Source organism: Pteropus vampyrus, unplaced genomic scaffold (assembly GCF_000151845.1).
Source record: "Pteropus vampyrus isolate Shadow unplaced genomic scaffold, Pvam_2.0 Scaffold11, whole genome shotgun sequence".
NCBI classification, from domain to species: Eukaryota; Metazoa; Chordata; class Mammalia; order Chiroptera; family Pteropodidae; genus Pteropus; species Pteropus vampyrus.
This window is the reverse complement of record NW_011888792.1, coordinates 16,835,323-16,852,512: the sequence shown is the minus strand read 5'-3', so window position 1 is coordinate 16,852,512 and position 17,190 is coordinate 16,835,323. Positions and strand designations below refer to the sequence as shown.

Sequence of the window (17,190 nt, the reverse complement as noted above, 5' to 3'; positions counted from 1 at the left end):
GAGAGAGAGAGAGAGAGAGAGACAATATGTATTTCAGATAAGCAAAATCATTTGAAACTGCAGTATCGTGCAATAAATTTTGGATTCATTTTGTTTCAGATTCAAAGTTGGGTTCAAATCCTAGCTCTGGAGATTTGTAAACTGAAGCTCCTCCACCTTATTTGTAAAATATGATTACTGATACTCAATTATTTGGATGTTCTTTGGGTTTGAATAACTTAAATATGTGTGGTATTGGGTATAAGGTAGTAACATTTAGCTCTTATAATGTTTAGTGAATTATATTAATGATCAGACTAAACAATACAGTCTTGATTCAAAAGCATGGTAATCCTATTAAAAACTGGGAGTGATTTTTTTTTACTATGATACATTAATTGTTTAGGAAGGATGTTCCAAATTAGAATCCATAATTATTTTTGACTACCAGTATGACTTTTGGTATTAAATGTATGGTTCCTAAATATGATTATTAAAAAATTCAAAAAACATTTATTTTACGTTTAAAAAATGGAAGGAGTAGTTTTATTAATCTGTTGTCACGTTATTCAACAAGTATTTCTTCCTTCAAAAACAATTATCAAGCAACTACTAGATGCCAAGTTCTGAGGGACTTCAGGAGGTATGACGGATATAAAGATAAATTATGTAGTCTGTTCTGTTTGGGATTTGCAGTCTTTTTGAGGAGACAGACAGAAAGAATAACAAAATAGTACAGTGACAGTAATAATAATAGAGCTAGGAACAGAGCATTGCCACCAGAGAGACAGAAGGAATTAATTATAAAACGAATGAAACTAAGGTTTAAGGCAGTTCCATTTGGGACAGGAAAAATAATTTCTTTTCAGTGATTCATATTTTTATGGATATTATTGCCCTTGTTCTTTGTGCTCACCATCTTATCAGAGTCTTGTGTGGATGTGCTTTTCATGCTCTTTAGACCTTGATGATTGAGTTCATTAATAATCCTACTCAGTTTTGTAACATGTATATATACATGCCTTGCCCTTCACTTTAATTTTTCAAATTCTCCAGGTATGATCTTCTATATGTAATTTAAGAAAACAATTAATATTTGGAATGCTTAATTTGGTTCCTTTTAGATTAAAGATATTTACGATCTATTTTTAATTATTCGTGAGAAGATTTCTAAGTCTTGGACAATTTTAACATACAATAGACTTTTAAGCATAGCTCAATATTTTATATGAAGTTCAACAGAAAACCAAACACTGTCTTGGTTAAGAGAGAACTGGGAGTTTCATTTTTTACAAACCACAAACTGAAACTGTTATGCTTTAATAAAATTAAGTGGGGAGGGATCCTAACAATTGGAAGAATGCTAAATGCTATAGTTTTTTTTCCCCGCTTTTCATCCTTAGGTACCAATTCTTTTTATGGGTAAATTTTGACTTATGAGTATTTTTAAAAATTAGGGTATTTTTTTAAAAAATCATCCTTTAGGACTTCTCTAGTTTCCAAACTCGTTTTGAGTAATGATAGTTCTGCTTACAGAAAACACTAGTCACTTAAAATAGGTATTTTGGTGAAGTAGATTATATTTCTTGTTTAAGTGTAAATAATTCCAACTTAAAAGGACAATTTTTTTTTCAGTTTTGATCTAATTTGGTTAGCACAATTTCTGAGAGTTAAACATTATAACAATTGCAGTTAAAATGCAGTTTTCAGCTTAACATATTTACTGATACCTTTTGTTTTCCTTAGCTTATCTCCCAAAACACACACTATATCAGCTTTCCAGTGGAACATGTTTAACAAGTTCAACTGAACTAACATGTTAAAAATAAATATTGAACAGGAAATCAGAAGATTTAGTGCAGAGCTCACAAACTGACAGCCTGAGGCCTCCAATCCAGGTGGTAGCTTTTTTTTCTTTTGCATTAATCATGACAGGCCCAGGAGAGGCTATCCCCTTTAAATAGAGAAATGTATAAACAAAGTTACCCATTTTTCAGAGTTCTGTTAACATCTGGTCCAAGGGCCTGTATGTTTTCAGGACCTGGTTTAGAGCATCAGCAGTGCTCTAGAAGACCACTGATCAAATACCATTGTGAATAGTTCTCATTTCACATGTACATACAGAGTAAGTCTCATTATTATTATGGTCGTCTCTACTAATTTCATTAAAGATATACGTCAACTCTATACAAGCAACTAAATGTGAGAGAATTTCATGCATGGTAGAATAAAGATATAAGTAAGTATTTTAGAACACTGCAATGGAAGCAATTAGTTCTGCCAAAGAAAACCTGTAAAGCATTGCAATGGCTATTATCCTTTGAGTTTTAAGAATACTTATGACTTTTTTTAGGTTAGAGGCTAGAGAGGTCACTTTAGGCAAAGACATCATCATAAACAATGGGACACAGAAAAGTACAAAGAGTATAGTCCGATGCCATTCAGATCTAAAACAGGCAATGAGTGTAGATAGAGAACATTCTGAAAGTAAGAGTAGGTATAAGCTATGAAGCCCTTGATCAATATTACTGAAGATTTTTGGATAGGATAGCAACATGATCAAATGTACATTTTAATAAGATAATACTAACCTTGAAACAGAGAATGATAAAGTTGGAGTCCTCGCGTTAAAGAACTGATTAGAGCAATATTGTTTAATAAAGAGGCATGGTAAGAAATACAACTTACATCATAATATACTTCTACTATTGCTTCCACTATTATTACAAACACATATATCTGGAACAAAGTTTTATAAAATTATGTGCAAGGAAATCTTACATTTTCTATTATAATCCATTCTGTTCTTTTTTATTTGTTAAAAGTTGCTAATCAATGACCCCAAATTTAATTAACGATCCACTAATATATCTAACAGCTTCAAAATAATTAATTAAGAAATTATTGCAATGATGGTTCAAAGAAACATGGTGGTGGCTAAACTAAGAAAATATAAATAGTTCAATGGACAGAGAATATATTCAGGAGAAATTTTCTGAGAGGAATTTTTAGAGCTTTGTAATAAATAAGATATGAAAGTTAAAAAATTTATGGATCGAGGCCTTTCAGTAGAGTCAAAATGTGACTTTCTACTAAGATAGAGCATAAGAAAGATCCACATAGAATAAATATGATGTAATGAATGAGAAGTTGCCTTGGCCTACCTTGTGATATCAGAAAATAAAACATTCACTGTTATCTTCTTATGACTTGATACTTTTCTCAGTGCTTGACCGGAATCAGAATGCCTAAATTTTCTGGTCGTTATACCAACTGTCTTTAGGAGGCCAAGTGTTGAATAAATCATATGCACTAAGTTAGAAATCATTTCTCAACATTGGACTGTACTTTCAAAAAAAGTAAAAAGAAAAAATACATTTGTAATTTATAATGCCCAAAGAACATGTTTTTAGTTTATTTTCTTAAACAATAAAATAAAATGTCAAGGCAATGGTACTGTGACAAGTTTGATGGTGTAAACACTAAAAGTTAGAAAACTCAGATATGTTTCCTGCAGACACTGTAATGAACCCGTGGTACCTAGTTTCTTAACACCATGAATTGCAAAGAGAAAAGTTATGATTTCTCTGCCTTAGCTTTCTGGCATGGGTGATTAAAGTATCAGCCATAATATTTCATGAATTCTGTTTGTTTCTTTTTAATGCAGAAATTAATTTTTAAGAAGATGAACCCATGCTAAATAGTTCTTTCCTCTATAAAACAGTAGCAACTGTTCAAGCAACCACCAATCAATGGAGAAGTTCAGTTCCCTGATTTTGACAAGAGTGCATGGAAATGCATTCTAAGAGTTCTTGCTTGGTTTCCTACCCTCTTGTCTTTAATATACCATCATGGATTTTTACCAAGACAATGAACAGGTGCCAGAAATTTCTCTTTATACTTTATTCAGAAAATTAAAATGATACTACTTTTTTTAATTATAAAAAAAAGCATTTAGAGGGTATGCTTAGTATTCATCCTATATGCAGTTTCAAAGAACATGGATTTATAATAATTTGAATAGATATTACTCTTGCATATATGTGTATATGTCCATATTCACTGTTGTGGGGGAAAAAAACACGTGCAATTCTTTAATTGTGATAAAAGATGAAATGAACAGATCATATTTAAATTCCTTTGCAATTTTATATAATGTAGCAGTAAGTTTTTAACAAAGCTCATGAAGTTTAGGAACTTCTACAAATATGTTGTCAAGCCCCAGATAGAGAACAGCAGTTAAAGCTCTTACCTTCTACGTGCACACAATTATGCACTGACCACCAGGAGCTGTAAGACTTTATTTTTAATTGAGAAAAATATATTTGTAAGTTATTGTTCCTCCTGATGTGTTAATTTTTCCCTTTTACTTCTTTTAATATTCCTTTTATTCCTTCGTCCATTTCTTATTTTTTCTTGAAAAATAAGTGATGACTTGTCACACCACTCAAAATTAAGTAGGCTCCAAGGAGAAGGATGAAAAATGCTAACTTTGAGTTTGATTAAAAATGTGGAATCACAGGTGTACAGCATAATAGTTAGACATTTATATAATTTATGAAGTGATTCCCCTCCCCTCCATTAGTTTAGTACCTGGCACTATACATGGTTATTACAGTATTATTGACTATATTCTCTGTGCTGTACTATATATCCCCTCGACTACTTCATTACAATCAGTTTGTACTTCTTAATTCTTTCATCTTTTTCACCCAGTTCCCCAAACCCCATCCTATCCAGCAACCTGCTTTTAATTACCTGGCCTTTCTTCCATACCCCACTGGTAAGAATCCCAGAATCAACCTTTTCTTTTTCTTCACATTCCTTTCCATGTCTATTTGCTTTGGAGATTTTTCAGAGAAGCACAACTTTTTATAGATCCCTTCCTAGAAGTGACCTTCCATGTGCTGAGATTGTCATCTTCTCCCACCCTCATCCTCACCTTTGGGGAGTGAGGAAGGATGAAACCTCCACTTTAGCCAACCAGACCTTCCAATCAGACATGCGAATCAATAAAATCAATGAGATGATAAAAGTCATAGCTGTATCACATTCAGCTGCAACTAAATTTGTGAAGTTCTCTAAATTTGTTCTGTGGTCTAGTTCTTCCTTTTCATTCACAGGGATTAACTGGTATGCAATGTTTGAGAGCTTAAAACCTGCCTCTACCACTTGCAAACTGTGTAAAACTTATACAATTCACTGCAATTCAGTTTCTTCACCAATGAGGAAACATATGATAGTGCCTGTCTCATGGGATTATTATGAGAGTTGCATATAATTTACACGCAAAGGAAATAAAATAGTTTTGGCACATAATAAGTGCTCAATAAAACCTAGCTATTCTTCTTATTGTTATAATAAAAGATCTTCACTACCTTATATATGAACTTTCAAAGTTCTAATTGTAGAGCCTTATTCTCTTGCACACTTATGTTATATTTTTCTTAAGTACACTGACATGTCTATGAGCTTCTAGGTTTCACATTGCCTGTGCAGTCAGATTTGCTCTGTCTAATACTCAAGATATTCGCAATCAACCATTGAATCAACCATTCAAGCCCCAGTTAGTTTTGGGGGTGCCTAAATTCCAGACAAAATGGTTTATTAAATATGCTATAAATAAATCTTTTTTTTTTTTACACTGTTGTCAGTTCTTCCTATTTTACATGCTCTTTAATTTGCTTACCTGAATTTCTTTTGCCTCTCACAATAGGTCGTAAAAGGAAAGAGCATGTAAAAAAGATGAGTATAAACTAATATTTACTACCAACTCTAAGCAAGCAATCCCGAAAGGATATTAACATGTTCTGTTCCATTTTTTTCAATAACATTCCAATCAGTGTTAATAACTTCATTTACAGAAAAAGTTAGATCTCAGAAAGTTTAAGTAACTTGTCTAAGATCACATATGTTGGGATGTGAACGCCAATGCCCATATTGCTACTATTGAAAAAATAGCTGAAGGCAGAAACTAAGCTAAATACCTTTTATTTCTTAAATTATAAGCTAAAGTTGGATATTATTAGGTGGATATTTAACATTTTATTTGAATTAAGCACCATATACCCATTCTTTGGCATACCTTCTCCCTTCACCTTCCCCCCAAATAACTTATTAAATAACATCTGTGTAATTTGTCTGGACATTAACTACTGGTGATAAACTTAGTCTGTAATCCACTTAATATTGTTTTCTTCTCACTTAACCTATGTTATATGTGTAAAGAATTAACAATATCTTTTATCACAGTACACACTGTTTTACCTCAGTATCGTGGATCACTGGTCCTGTGGCTAGCACAAATATATAACACACACAATGAGATGAATAAACAAGTGAATGAGCATCATCTTATCGATATTACTAATAATAACTGTCAAGATTATATTTTGGCCAGATTATATCATTGTAAAAATAGCATAAATGGTAAGATAGCCAGAAAAAAGAGTTTTGTGCATGCAGTGTAATATCTGTACAACGAATTCTCAAGACAAAGTTGTTGAGCTATTGAAAGAGGGATTTCTTCGTTGCTTAAACTGTTGAGCTATAACTTAAGGGAAATGCATAGAATATTGACAAATCTAAGAGATATGTCTTCCCAGGGAATTCTGTGATCTTGAGGTGCTATACATGAAATAAGCATGTCTTTCCTTAAAAAATTAGATGAATTAATATTAAAATGAATTTTAAAAATTATATAACCTTGAAGAACAAAAATACCTTCAATTCTGCATAAAAGGAATGTTGAAAGGCAATCATGTGTAGTGTGAGATCACGGAAGAAGTTATAGAGGTCTAGAGAGCAAGAGGTTTTAGTTGCATTTCTGCAAGTTTTTCATCAATGATGGAAAATGAACATAAACAACTTGAAAATTGGGCAGTTTGGCCAACATACCTGATTCTTGTATATGTTTTCAGGTTTTTAATATGTCAAAAATAGTTGGACAAAACAAAGAATTTAATTTGGCTAAAGAAATAGAACTTAGGTGTTTTAAATATTCTTATGCACTCAGTAATTTTGACTCACAAAAATCCATCATTTAAAAATTGGCCACTCTTCAATTTTATGAGTTTAAGAATAGCATGTCAAATAACATGTTATTTCATAAATGCTTGCTACACATTCTGGCTACTTTTGAATATTATAATCCCAAAGAAGATTTAAAGAAAGGAAGATTAAAAATGTGTCATTGCAAATCTATTCATAATCTTGCTCAATCAGCTGTATTGCTACTACTATCGCTATGAAGTTTACAAGTCTACTGATTTGCTGGAGTGCAACACGGTTGCTCCGTTACTTTGGCTTCTTAATGCTTGCCCTGATTATGTGGCAGTCAGTTAATTATATGACTAAATATCTGACTCAACCACAGAATAGTTAATTTACTGGCAACATGTAGATATGATGTTAATCTTTCCTTCTAATGAAAAATTAGACAGTCACTGCAAGGAAAATGAACAACCGGACTCTTGGAGTCAGCGCAGGTTATATTTTACAATGCGTCCTTCTGTCATGCTATTTTCAGTACCACTATCTCTGTCTCTCACAAAGCCTGGTTGGACTATGTTTAGCTCATAAAAACTTTACAATAAAGCTCATGTGGATTAATTACTCTTTGATCTCCTGGTTTCTTTTAGTTAGAATCACAGCCATTTAGCATTCTCTGATTGTATCAAATATGTTAGTTTGTCTCTGGGTCATCCTTATTCTCCAGAAATATTCTTATTCTGTTAATTTCCTTTTGCTTCCAAGATGGAAAATCTTTTATTACCCAACTTTATTGATGAAAATCTCTTTAGCTCTTAATGACACATGGCCAGGCAATAATGTTTTAGAAACATGTTGAGTCAATCCTAAAAGAGTGAGTGTTAGTAAACATTGAGGTGGGGGAGCTTTTAAACATGTTATAAGAAAAAGTAATGAAAGTATAAAGTAATAAATCAATTTTTTTTTCCTGAAAACGTTCAGGAATGTTATTTTCATTCTCTTTAACTGGATTGGCTTGGATTATTCTTATAAGTATGGAGAAGATGAAGTGTAGATATTGTCTTTCTACAGTTGAAATCCTCTGAAAAGAATTGCTGAGGAATTGTTATAGCAGAACGATACGTCTGAAGCCAGCCCCACTGACGAGGGCATGTTAACCGCAACGTTAACAAATGTTGTCTATTTTTTTTTTACCTGAGGAAGGAGAAGAGTCTGTAATAAAGATGTCCAGAATATATGTTCCTACAGTATCCAAATTCATCTGCTAATCAGCTTGGTTAAAATTTTAGACTATTTTTTAAAGCTGGTATGGAGTGCATTTTAGAACTTTGAAAATTATCATGTCTTCAATCTTCCGTGAGTTCCACTGCTAAGACATTCATTCTGGCTTCTGTTCATATGTAGCTGTTCTTTTCCAGGGCAATCCCATTCATAAATATTTTAACTGTGATGGGAATGAATAATATCTAATCTCAAATAATGCGTGGATCATGGATAGAGACAAAAAAATGCTCTCATATAATATAGTGGGTGTCATTAAATACATATAACTTGAAAAGAGTATTTATTTCTAAATAATATGATGTCCTAATTTTTATTTGTTTTCTCGTAGTAGCTCATCATAGACAATGCTTAATTGTGTGAGATGAAAGATATTTGTTGTGGTAGTTAAATGTTTTCAAAGATCTAAGAAGTAATAGGATGTATTAATTAAAAGAGATAAAGAAGGATATACAAGCCAATATTTTTAATAGCAGAGCACACACTTTACTTTTTAATTAAATTTAACTCGTATAAGAACTTAATTAACGTGGCAAAATGCACAAGGAAGAGAAATGTGAGAAACTTATAATGCAGTCAAAATGCAGAAAAAGGAAATTGCTTTATTTTCCCTCCCCCTGAAAGACTGATATAAGGAAAGGAAAAGCAAAGAAGAAATTTTTTCTGTGTGCATGTGTGTATATGTGTGTGTGTTTTCATGACAGTATAGATTGAATAGATTGAAATAATTTTTTTTTCCAAATTAGCAAACTCTTGTTTGTTAAAAATCTATTTTTTTCACTAATCGACTAATTAAAATTTGCCTTTTTTTGGCAAGTTAAAATATTTTCAAATATAAGATTATTTTTTAATCCAAAGATTAATGTGACAGATTCAAAAAAGCATCACAAATTGGTCAAAGACGAAATTCAAGATGTTCTCCAAAGCGTTCTTGTAATACAAGCATGAAATCAGATTACAAGAATAAAATCAAGCCTGGGCACTTTGAGAGGTCCTGAAGCTTCAGTGGTGAGAACAGGACAACCAGCCTGTCCCTCCTCCAGAGAGGGCATGTGGCCTGCTAGCAGGAAAAACAAGCATTTTGAGGATGTCCTCAAAAGGAACGGAAAGATATTTAACCTTACAGTAAGGGCTCTTCTGCGTTATTTAATATTTCAAAAAGAATATGAAGTGTGATAACTCCATTTTTTCTTACTTTTATTTCCCATTTAGGCCTCTAGAAGGTAATTACAAATATGGTTGTGGAAAATACTATAAGGAATTATAGTTTTCCCTTAACTTCAGGAGACAGAATAGCCGCTGTCATATGTTTATAAAGTTGTTGAAATGACTTAAGCTTAACAAGTGGTGTGGACTGGAATATCAAGTCTCATGTGTTTTACTTACTTATAGAAAGAACAGCATGTGGTTTAGATTTCCTACATCATGACAACAGCCAAATTTACCATCATAAATTCACGTTAGGAATCCATATCATATGGTTTTATGAAGATAACAGAAAAGAGTATTTTTAGACAATAGGTTAAATTAACATAAATGACAATTTGATCTCTATACCAGAAGAGTACATCTTTATTGAAGACAATATTCCTGAATGTGTGGTGACTTACTAAAAATGTAATTCTGCCAGATTATCTTTTTTTTTTTCCCACCTGGTTAAAAAAAATACTTGTTCTCCATTCTCTTCATGCACACCTTTTTAGGAGTGAATGTTTCATATTTATTTTTCATTTGTCCATTAATTTTTTCCTCTTCAGGTGTAATCTAGCCCCTGTGGTGGAGTTTGCTGCAGATGTGGGAACTAAATCAGATTTTATTACCATGAATCCATCAGTTGTACAAAGAGCATTTGGAGGCTTTCGGAATGAGAGTGACAGAGAAAAATTTGTGCATAGACTTTCCATGCTGAATGACAGTGTCCTTTGGATTCCTGCTTTCATGGTCAAAGGAGGAGAGAAGCACGTGGAGTGGGTTAATGCATTAATCCTTAAGAATAAACTGAAAGTGCGAACAGCGTATCCATCATTGAGACTTATTCATGCTGTCAGAGGGTAAGTGTCTGGAAAGGACCAGTCTGTCCTTGGCACAATGGAACACATAACTAAACATTTCCCCTAGACAGGAAGGAGCCTCCATAAAATCTCCCAATGGATATATGTTTCCATTATTTTATAGTGGCTATTCACCAACTTGAATTTTGTTTATGTGCTATATAGTATTTTACCTCATTCTCTTTCTTGAAAAAGCAAATATTTGAACTTGGCACTTATTTATGTCCGTCATGAACAAATTGCTGTTTTTTAGATTTTCTGTGTTAAATAATAAGAATCAGAGTAAAACTGATGAATTTGGGGTAAGAAAACTACCAACAGAAGTGCTAAATGGCTAGTGGGTAATATTGTGGAAGCATAAATGTTAAATATATTTTAGAAGCAATTAAGACCCATGTGTAGTTAACAGGCCTACTAGTGGTAGAGAAGGCTGGCTGAGATACTATTCCTTAATGCTTCCCCACAAAAGTTACAGATGCCATTTTTATGAATTAAGTCAACATTTTCCTTTTATTAACTCAAGCTCAGAAGAAAAGCCTAATAAATAGATTCTTGTTTAAAAGTACCAAATGATCAAAAAGGCCAAATTCAGTCATATATATGTGTGCAAAATACGTGACACAAAGATAAGCAATAATGTGTATTTATTGAATATCTACTAAGTGTCAGATGCTATGGATACAAAAATGAGGAAGAACTGATCACTGCTGAAAAGGAATGCATAGGGTTTATGGTGGTAACAGAGGGAAGCACAAGCAGATAGGGCATAAACAAATGATAAGAGAGTATGCTGTCGAGGGAAGGAGGGAGAGAGGAGTAAGAGAGAGGGAAAGGGAAGGAAACAGAAGGAAATCTTATTCTATCATTCGAGCAAACTGAGGCAGGAAATGATTAAGTACACAGTAAACCTGTAGAATTATGGAGTCCATGTGGAGCATTGTAATATAAAATTGGAAAAATTACTTGTGATCTGGTTGGGAAGAGAATTCATTTTTTCCTGCATTAAGCACAGTTAGCTGTGTGAATTTAGGAGAGTAAATTGTGTAACTGCAGACTCTGCATTGGCAAGGTGAGGTGCTAGTGGAATGAAAACCAATTAGGCTTTTGACCAATTTATTCATAACATGATAAGGATGTAGGGCAGAATCAGTGGACATGGAAAGGAAGGGCAGGTTCAAGGGACCAATTAAATACAGTGTCTAAAACTCCTAAAAGAAAAAGGTTTCCAAGCCCAGAGTTAAAAATAGTTTGCTTCAAATGCTGTAATTGAGACTGGGCTAAAGTGTTTTCATTTTGTTTTGTTATTGAAATACTTTCAAGGATTTCCCGTTTCCTTGTTTAAGCCTCCTGACAGTTTCTTGGATTGTGTTATTCTGCACAAAATTAAATCGCATTCTTATAATTACATCACGATTATTCAACGTTCATTCTATTGATGTTTGGCACAAAGTTTCAACAAAGTAGGATAAAATACGTGCTTTGGAGAATAAGTATTTTTTTTTAAGTTACAAAGATTCCTGGTAATTTCAATTTGACTGGAAAAAATAATGTGTTCTTAACAGAGAGTAACTATACAATGTTATAATTGTGCTAAGAACATTTCCTATTTTTTGAGATATTAATGTTGAGTATCAGTTGATTCATAGAAAAACAAAGACACCACTCTTGTCACATGCTGTGACACACACAGACATGTACATGGTACACTCCAGTGATAGCTTATTAAGATTCAAAATTGTACTAAGATTCAATTTGTTACAACTGATGAATCTACACTGATACATTATCACCCAAAGTCCATAGTTTAAATTATAGTTCATTCTTTGTTTGTACATTCTATGGGCTTTGACACATATGACATGTATCCACCATTCTAGTACCATACAGAGTAGTTTAACTGCCCTAAAAATCCTCTGTGCTTAACCTATTCATTCTTTCCTCCCCATTAACTAACTCATGACAAGCACTGATCTATTTACTGTCACCATAGTTTTGCCTCCTCTGGAATGTCATATAGTTGGAATCATACAACATTTAGCTTTTCACATTGGCTTTGTTTACTTAATAATATGCTTTAAAAATTCCTCCATGTCTTTTTATAGCTTGGTAGCTCATTTTCAGTGCTGAATAATAGTCCGTCATCTGGATGTACCAGTTTATTTATTCATTCACCTATTGATTCCAAGGTTTGGGAATTATGAATGAAGCTGCTATTAAATCTGTGTGCAGGTTTTGGGTAGACCTAGTTTTCAACTCATTTGGGTAAAAGCTAAGGAGTACAATTGCTGGAACTTATAATAAGAGTTTGTATACTTTTGTAAGAAATTTCTAAGCTGTCCTCCAAAGCAGCTGTACCGTTGTACATTCCCACCAGTGATGAATGTAAATTCCTCTATTTCCACATCTTCACCAGTGTTTCGTGTTTTCAGTGTTCTGGATTTTGGCCATTCTGATAGGTATGTAGTGATGTTTTATATTTATTTTAATTTGCATTTCTCTGATGACATATGATGTGGAGCGTCTTTTAATGTACTTATTTGCCATCTGTATCTTTCCTTAGCGAAGTGTTTTTTAACGTGTTTGGCCCATTTTTTAGTCAGGTCATTAGTTTTTGTTGAGTTTTAAGAGTTCTTATATGTTTTGGATAACTGTTCTTTATCAGATGTATATTTGCAAATATGTTTTCCAAGTCTGTGGCTCGTCTTCTCATTTTCTTGGTTTTGTATTTTGCAGAGCATAAGTTTTTATTTTTAATGAAGTCCAGATTGTCAATTATTTCTTTTATGGATCACGCCTTTAGTGTTATATCTAAAATGCCATCACCAAACCCAAAGTTATATAGATTTTTTTCTGTGTTTTCTTCTAAGAGTATAAAGTTTTGCATTTTGCATTTACAACTCTGGTCTATTTTGAGGTATTTTTTTTTTGTGTGAAGGGTATAAGATCTATGTATAGATTCATTTTTTTGGATGTGGACATCCGGTAGTTTCAGCACCATTTTTTGAACTATCTTTTCTCCAATGTATTATGTTTACTTCTTTCTAAAATATTAGTTCACTATATTTATGTGAGTCTATTTCTGGGCTCCTTACACATTCTGTTGATCTATTTGTCTATTCTTCACCAACACCATACAACCCTGATTACTGTAGCTTTATGGTAATTCTTGAACTCAGGGAGTGTCAGTCTGCTGACTTTGTTCTTCATCAGTATTATCTTGACTATTCTGGGTCTTTTTCCTTTTTATATAATCTTTGAAATTAGTACTTTTGTTCTCTACTTTTGATTCTGGTTTATATATCTCTATTCACTACCAATAGCAAGACACAAAATAAGAGGCATGGTTCAAACAGGGCATTTTAAGATCATTAGAATCCAGAAGGAACTACATATATTAAATATAGAAAGTACACAGCCTTTAAATTAGTTCATCAGTACTCTCCTTTTATGTTTTATCTTATCCACTTTTCTTCAATAATCATTAAATATAAACTACTTCACTAATTCCTAAATATTCCATTTCAAAGAGCAACAAGACAAAACTTCCGACCACCAGTGATGTTAATGGTATGCTTTCTTTTGATTACTATGCTTTAGATGTTTTTCACAAGACTTATTTTGAGTTCTCCAGAAAGAATTTACCTTGCTACTTTCTCGTTCATGTGTCCATATCTTCCCCCTGAAATGTCAAGTGATTAAGTTCTAAACTGTGGCCCAGGATATAAAAAGTAGCTGTAGAGATGCCTTTCCACTTTTGAAATACTTTGGAAATTTGTACACACAATATATGTGAAAGGTAATTTTTTCTGTGGAATTAATGAAATTAATACATTAATGCATGCAGTATAGTGTTTGTACCTTACACAGCTACTAAAACTCTGAAAGAAAATAAAGAGATGTGAATGCTGATTAAACAAGATTCTCATGATACTAAAACAAGAGCAAAGTTCCCAAAAATCTTGAAGTACTTATTTTACATCTCTTTGAAACCCTGTGGTTAATACACAATTCAGGGAAATACTTTAGAGAGTTTTATATCCTCTATTGATTACTAGAGTTTGTTGTCTCTTATGAAAGGTTTAGAGCACCCAGTACATGCATTTTAGGTGCACATAATCACAATGTTAAAATGTGAAGGCCTTTCCAAGTACTGCAATTACAAGCAGAAAGTATAAGTGACATGGAAAGCAAAAGGTTCTTGAACACAATGAGAATCATTTAGGTAGTTTTCATATTGTCAAATTACATTATGTAAACTTTTCTGAAAATTATGATGGCTTACTAACTTTAAACGTCCATTCCTTTGTAGGGTTTTTTTTTTTTTTAAGGCTCAGAAAATATAATTATAAATCACAAAACTTGAAGAGATTCTTAGATTGTTTTAATGTATGGTCATTCTTCCCAAGCCATGTTAAGTGAAACAGTAGGGGAAAAAATATAGCTGGATTCCAATTTTAAAACAATCTTACAAAATAATAAAAGGGTTATCTAATAGGGACAAATAAAAGCTATAATTACACATTTAGGAGAATACATAAATGTATTAAACTGGTTTGGGATTGCAAGCTTTTCATTGGTATTCTTCAGAAGCCACACCGGTCTATATATTTTTATTGCTATTTGGTAATTTTTCTTTTGAGAACTGGAACAATTTTCATAAGACTTTAAGACCAAAGAGGGGATTTTTGTAACTATAAAATGATTTGTTGAAATTTGTAAAATGTGACTAGATATAAAAATCAAGGTTTTTTCTTTATACATTTATAATAAAATTATCAATGTACAAGCTAAAAACTTCCAAAAAAATTAACCCAATGATATAATTTAATATACAATTTTAAAATAATATTTAGGACATATAAAATACATTTTTATAAAATAGTTTTAGGCAAAAAACATCTTATTTCTATAATTACTATAATATGAATCATTAAGAGCTAAGTCCTAATTTTTTGAGTGAGATGGTTATACTTTTCTTATTTTTCTATACGTTGAAAAAAAAATGAACAGTGTAAAAAAATAGATTCACTACTGACTACCATAGATAATTTCTTAAGATTTCTCCCAGGATAGATAGATAAATGAGCATATTTTAAAATTACATTTTATGAAACTAAACATATATAGTTAGTTCTAGATTAGAATCATATGTACTCTTGTACATTTTTTTTTTTGAAGTTTGCATTTTAGGGAGTTTGCTCTTATAGTTATCATCTCTATTCTTCTATTTCTTATTATAATGCTTATCTCTATTCACATATTTATATTTAAGAGCTTAATTGATTTAAATATTATATTTGTTTATAATCAGTTCTGGAAAAAATATCCAAAGTTTATATTTGAATCCTTTGCCCCCTGGCAATTATTATGAACTATTACTAAAATATTTAAATAAAAAACAAAATAAGTGTTAATTATTTCAGAATGTATATGATCCATTAGTTTTATTATTTTAATTCTACTTGTAACAAAAATTATGTATTTGTTATATTTTGTCACCACATACTAATTATTAATTTGTTTTAATATTAATATTAATATAACAGTGACTTTACTCATTAATTTGATAAACTGATACTTTGTATTAATCAAGATAAACACTTGTCTTAAAGATTTATTGGCGATTACTGAGATTGATAAAAGTACATATGTTCTGTGGTGTTACTTTCACAGTTAACAATTCTAAAGTCATCCAACAATTTTATAAGCAAACATCTTCACTAAAATAAGTTTTAAAGAAAATGTAAATTCAGTTCATATAGATTTTAAAAATTTATATATGAGTCCTATTTGTGACTTTTGTTCTTTATCTTTTAATGGAGAATAAAATAGGCGATTTTATTTCTTTGGAATTAAAATTTTTTCATTTGAAGTGCTTGATATACCCCTCATGATCTATACCAGTGTTTCCCAAATTTGCAAAATCTGGGAAATGTTTTTATTCTCTTTACAATGCGTATTTACATTGGTCCCAAATGAGTTTACTTGCTTAAAAATTTCTCAATAATTATTTTGGAGTTTGATTTCTAAGGAAGGTCAAAAAAAACCCTCTCCTATTTTGACTATAGACAAGACTATTTACCTCCTTCACTGTAAGATTTGTATCCTTTAAAATGTGGATATTGACATAAATAGTCATATAGATTCTTTTGGGCTTTGGGTTTTAATGCTTCTATACTTTACTTGTTCTTACTGAAGTGAATATTCAAATCACCACAGTAAACTTTTGTACTTAATTTTCATAAACATCCTCAGGAATATCTTCTCTATAACCTAAAGGAAGTTCATGTAACTTTTGGTCATTGGGATAATGGAAGTAACTTACTAAAATATTCCTGCTTTAAAGTCATTTCTCTTGGAATTTCAATATTCTTCATATTCTTCAAGACTATAATTTAACTAACCCACTTTATATAAATGTTTCTTGTTGATAGTAAAAGATACACATACACACGCATATCTACAGCCGAATATATATAGGCATATATGTATGTATGTATATATATAAATAAATATAGAAGGTGTAGGCATATATGTTTATTATGAGGCCATTTAGTCTATTGAATTTATTTTTTCTTTGGATTTCTGCAATTATTAAGTTTTTTTTTAAAAAAAAACATAGCTCCATTTATAAATGCACATTATGAAAAATTATATCTGGAGTGGTATATGTTGCATAGATGAAAAATAAAAGTAGTATACATATATGCTATATATATGGCCATTTAGTCTATTGAATTTATTTTTTCTTTGGATTTCTGCAATTATTAAGTTTTTTTAAAAAAAAAACATAGCTCCGTTTATAAATGCACATTATGAAAAATTATATCTGGAGTGGTATATGTTGCATAGATGAAAAATAAAAGTAGTATACATATATGCTATATAT

The 17,190-nt window shown here is 31.6% G+C and overlaps 1 protein-coding gene across 1 annotated transcript in view; it reads left to right on the top strand.

Moving 5' to 3' along the window:
- ST8SIA4 (ST8 alpha-N-acetyl-neuraminide alpha-2,8-sialyltransferase 4) overlaps positions 1-17,190 on the top strand; it is a 94,477-nt gene that overhangs the window by 34,796 nt on the left and 42,491 nt on the right. Inside the window, exon 4 of the mRNA XM_011378472.1 lies at positions 10,008-10,301. Within this exon, the coding sequence (XP_011376774.1) occupies positions 10,008-10,301 (294 nt within the window). The remainder of the gene's footprint in view (positions 1-10,007; positions 10,302-17,190) is intronic.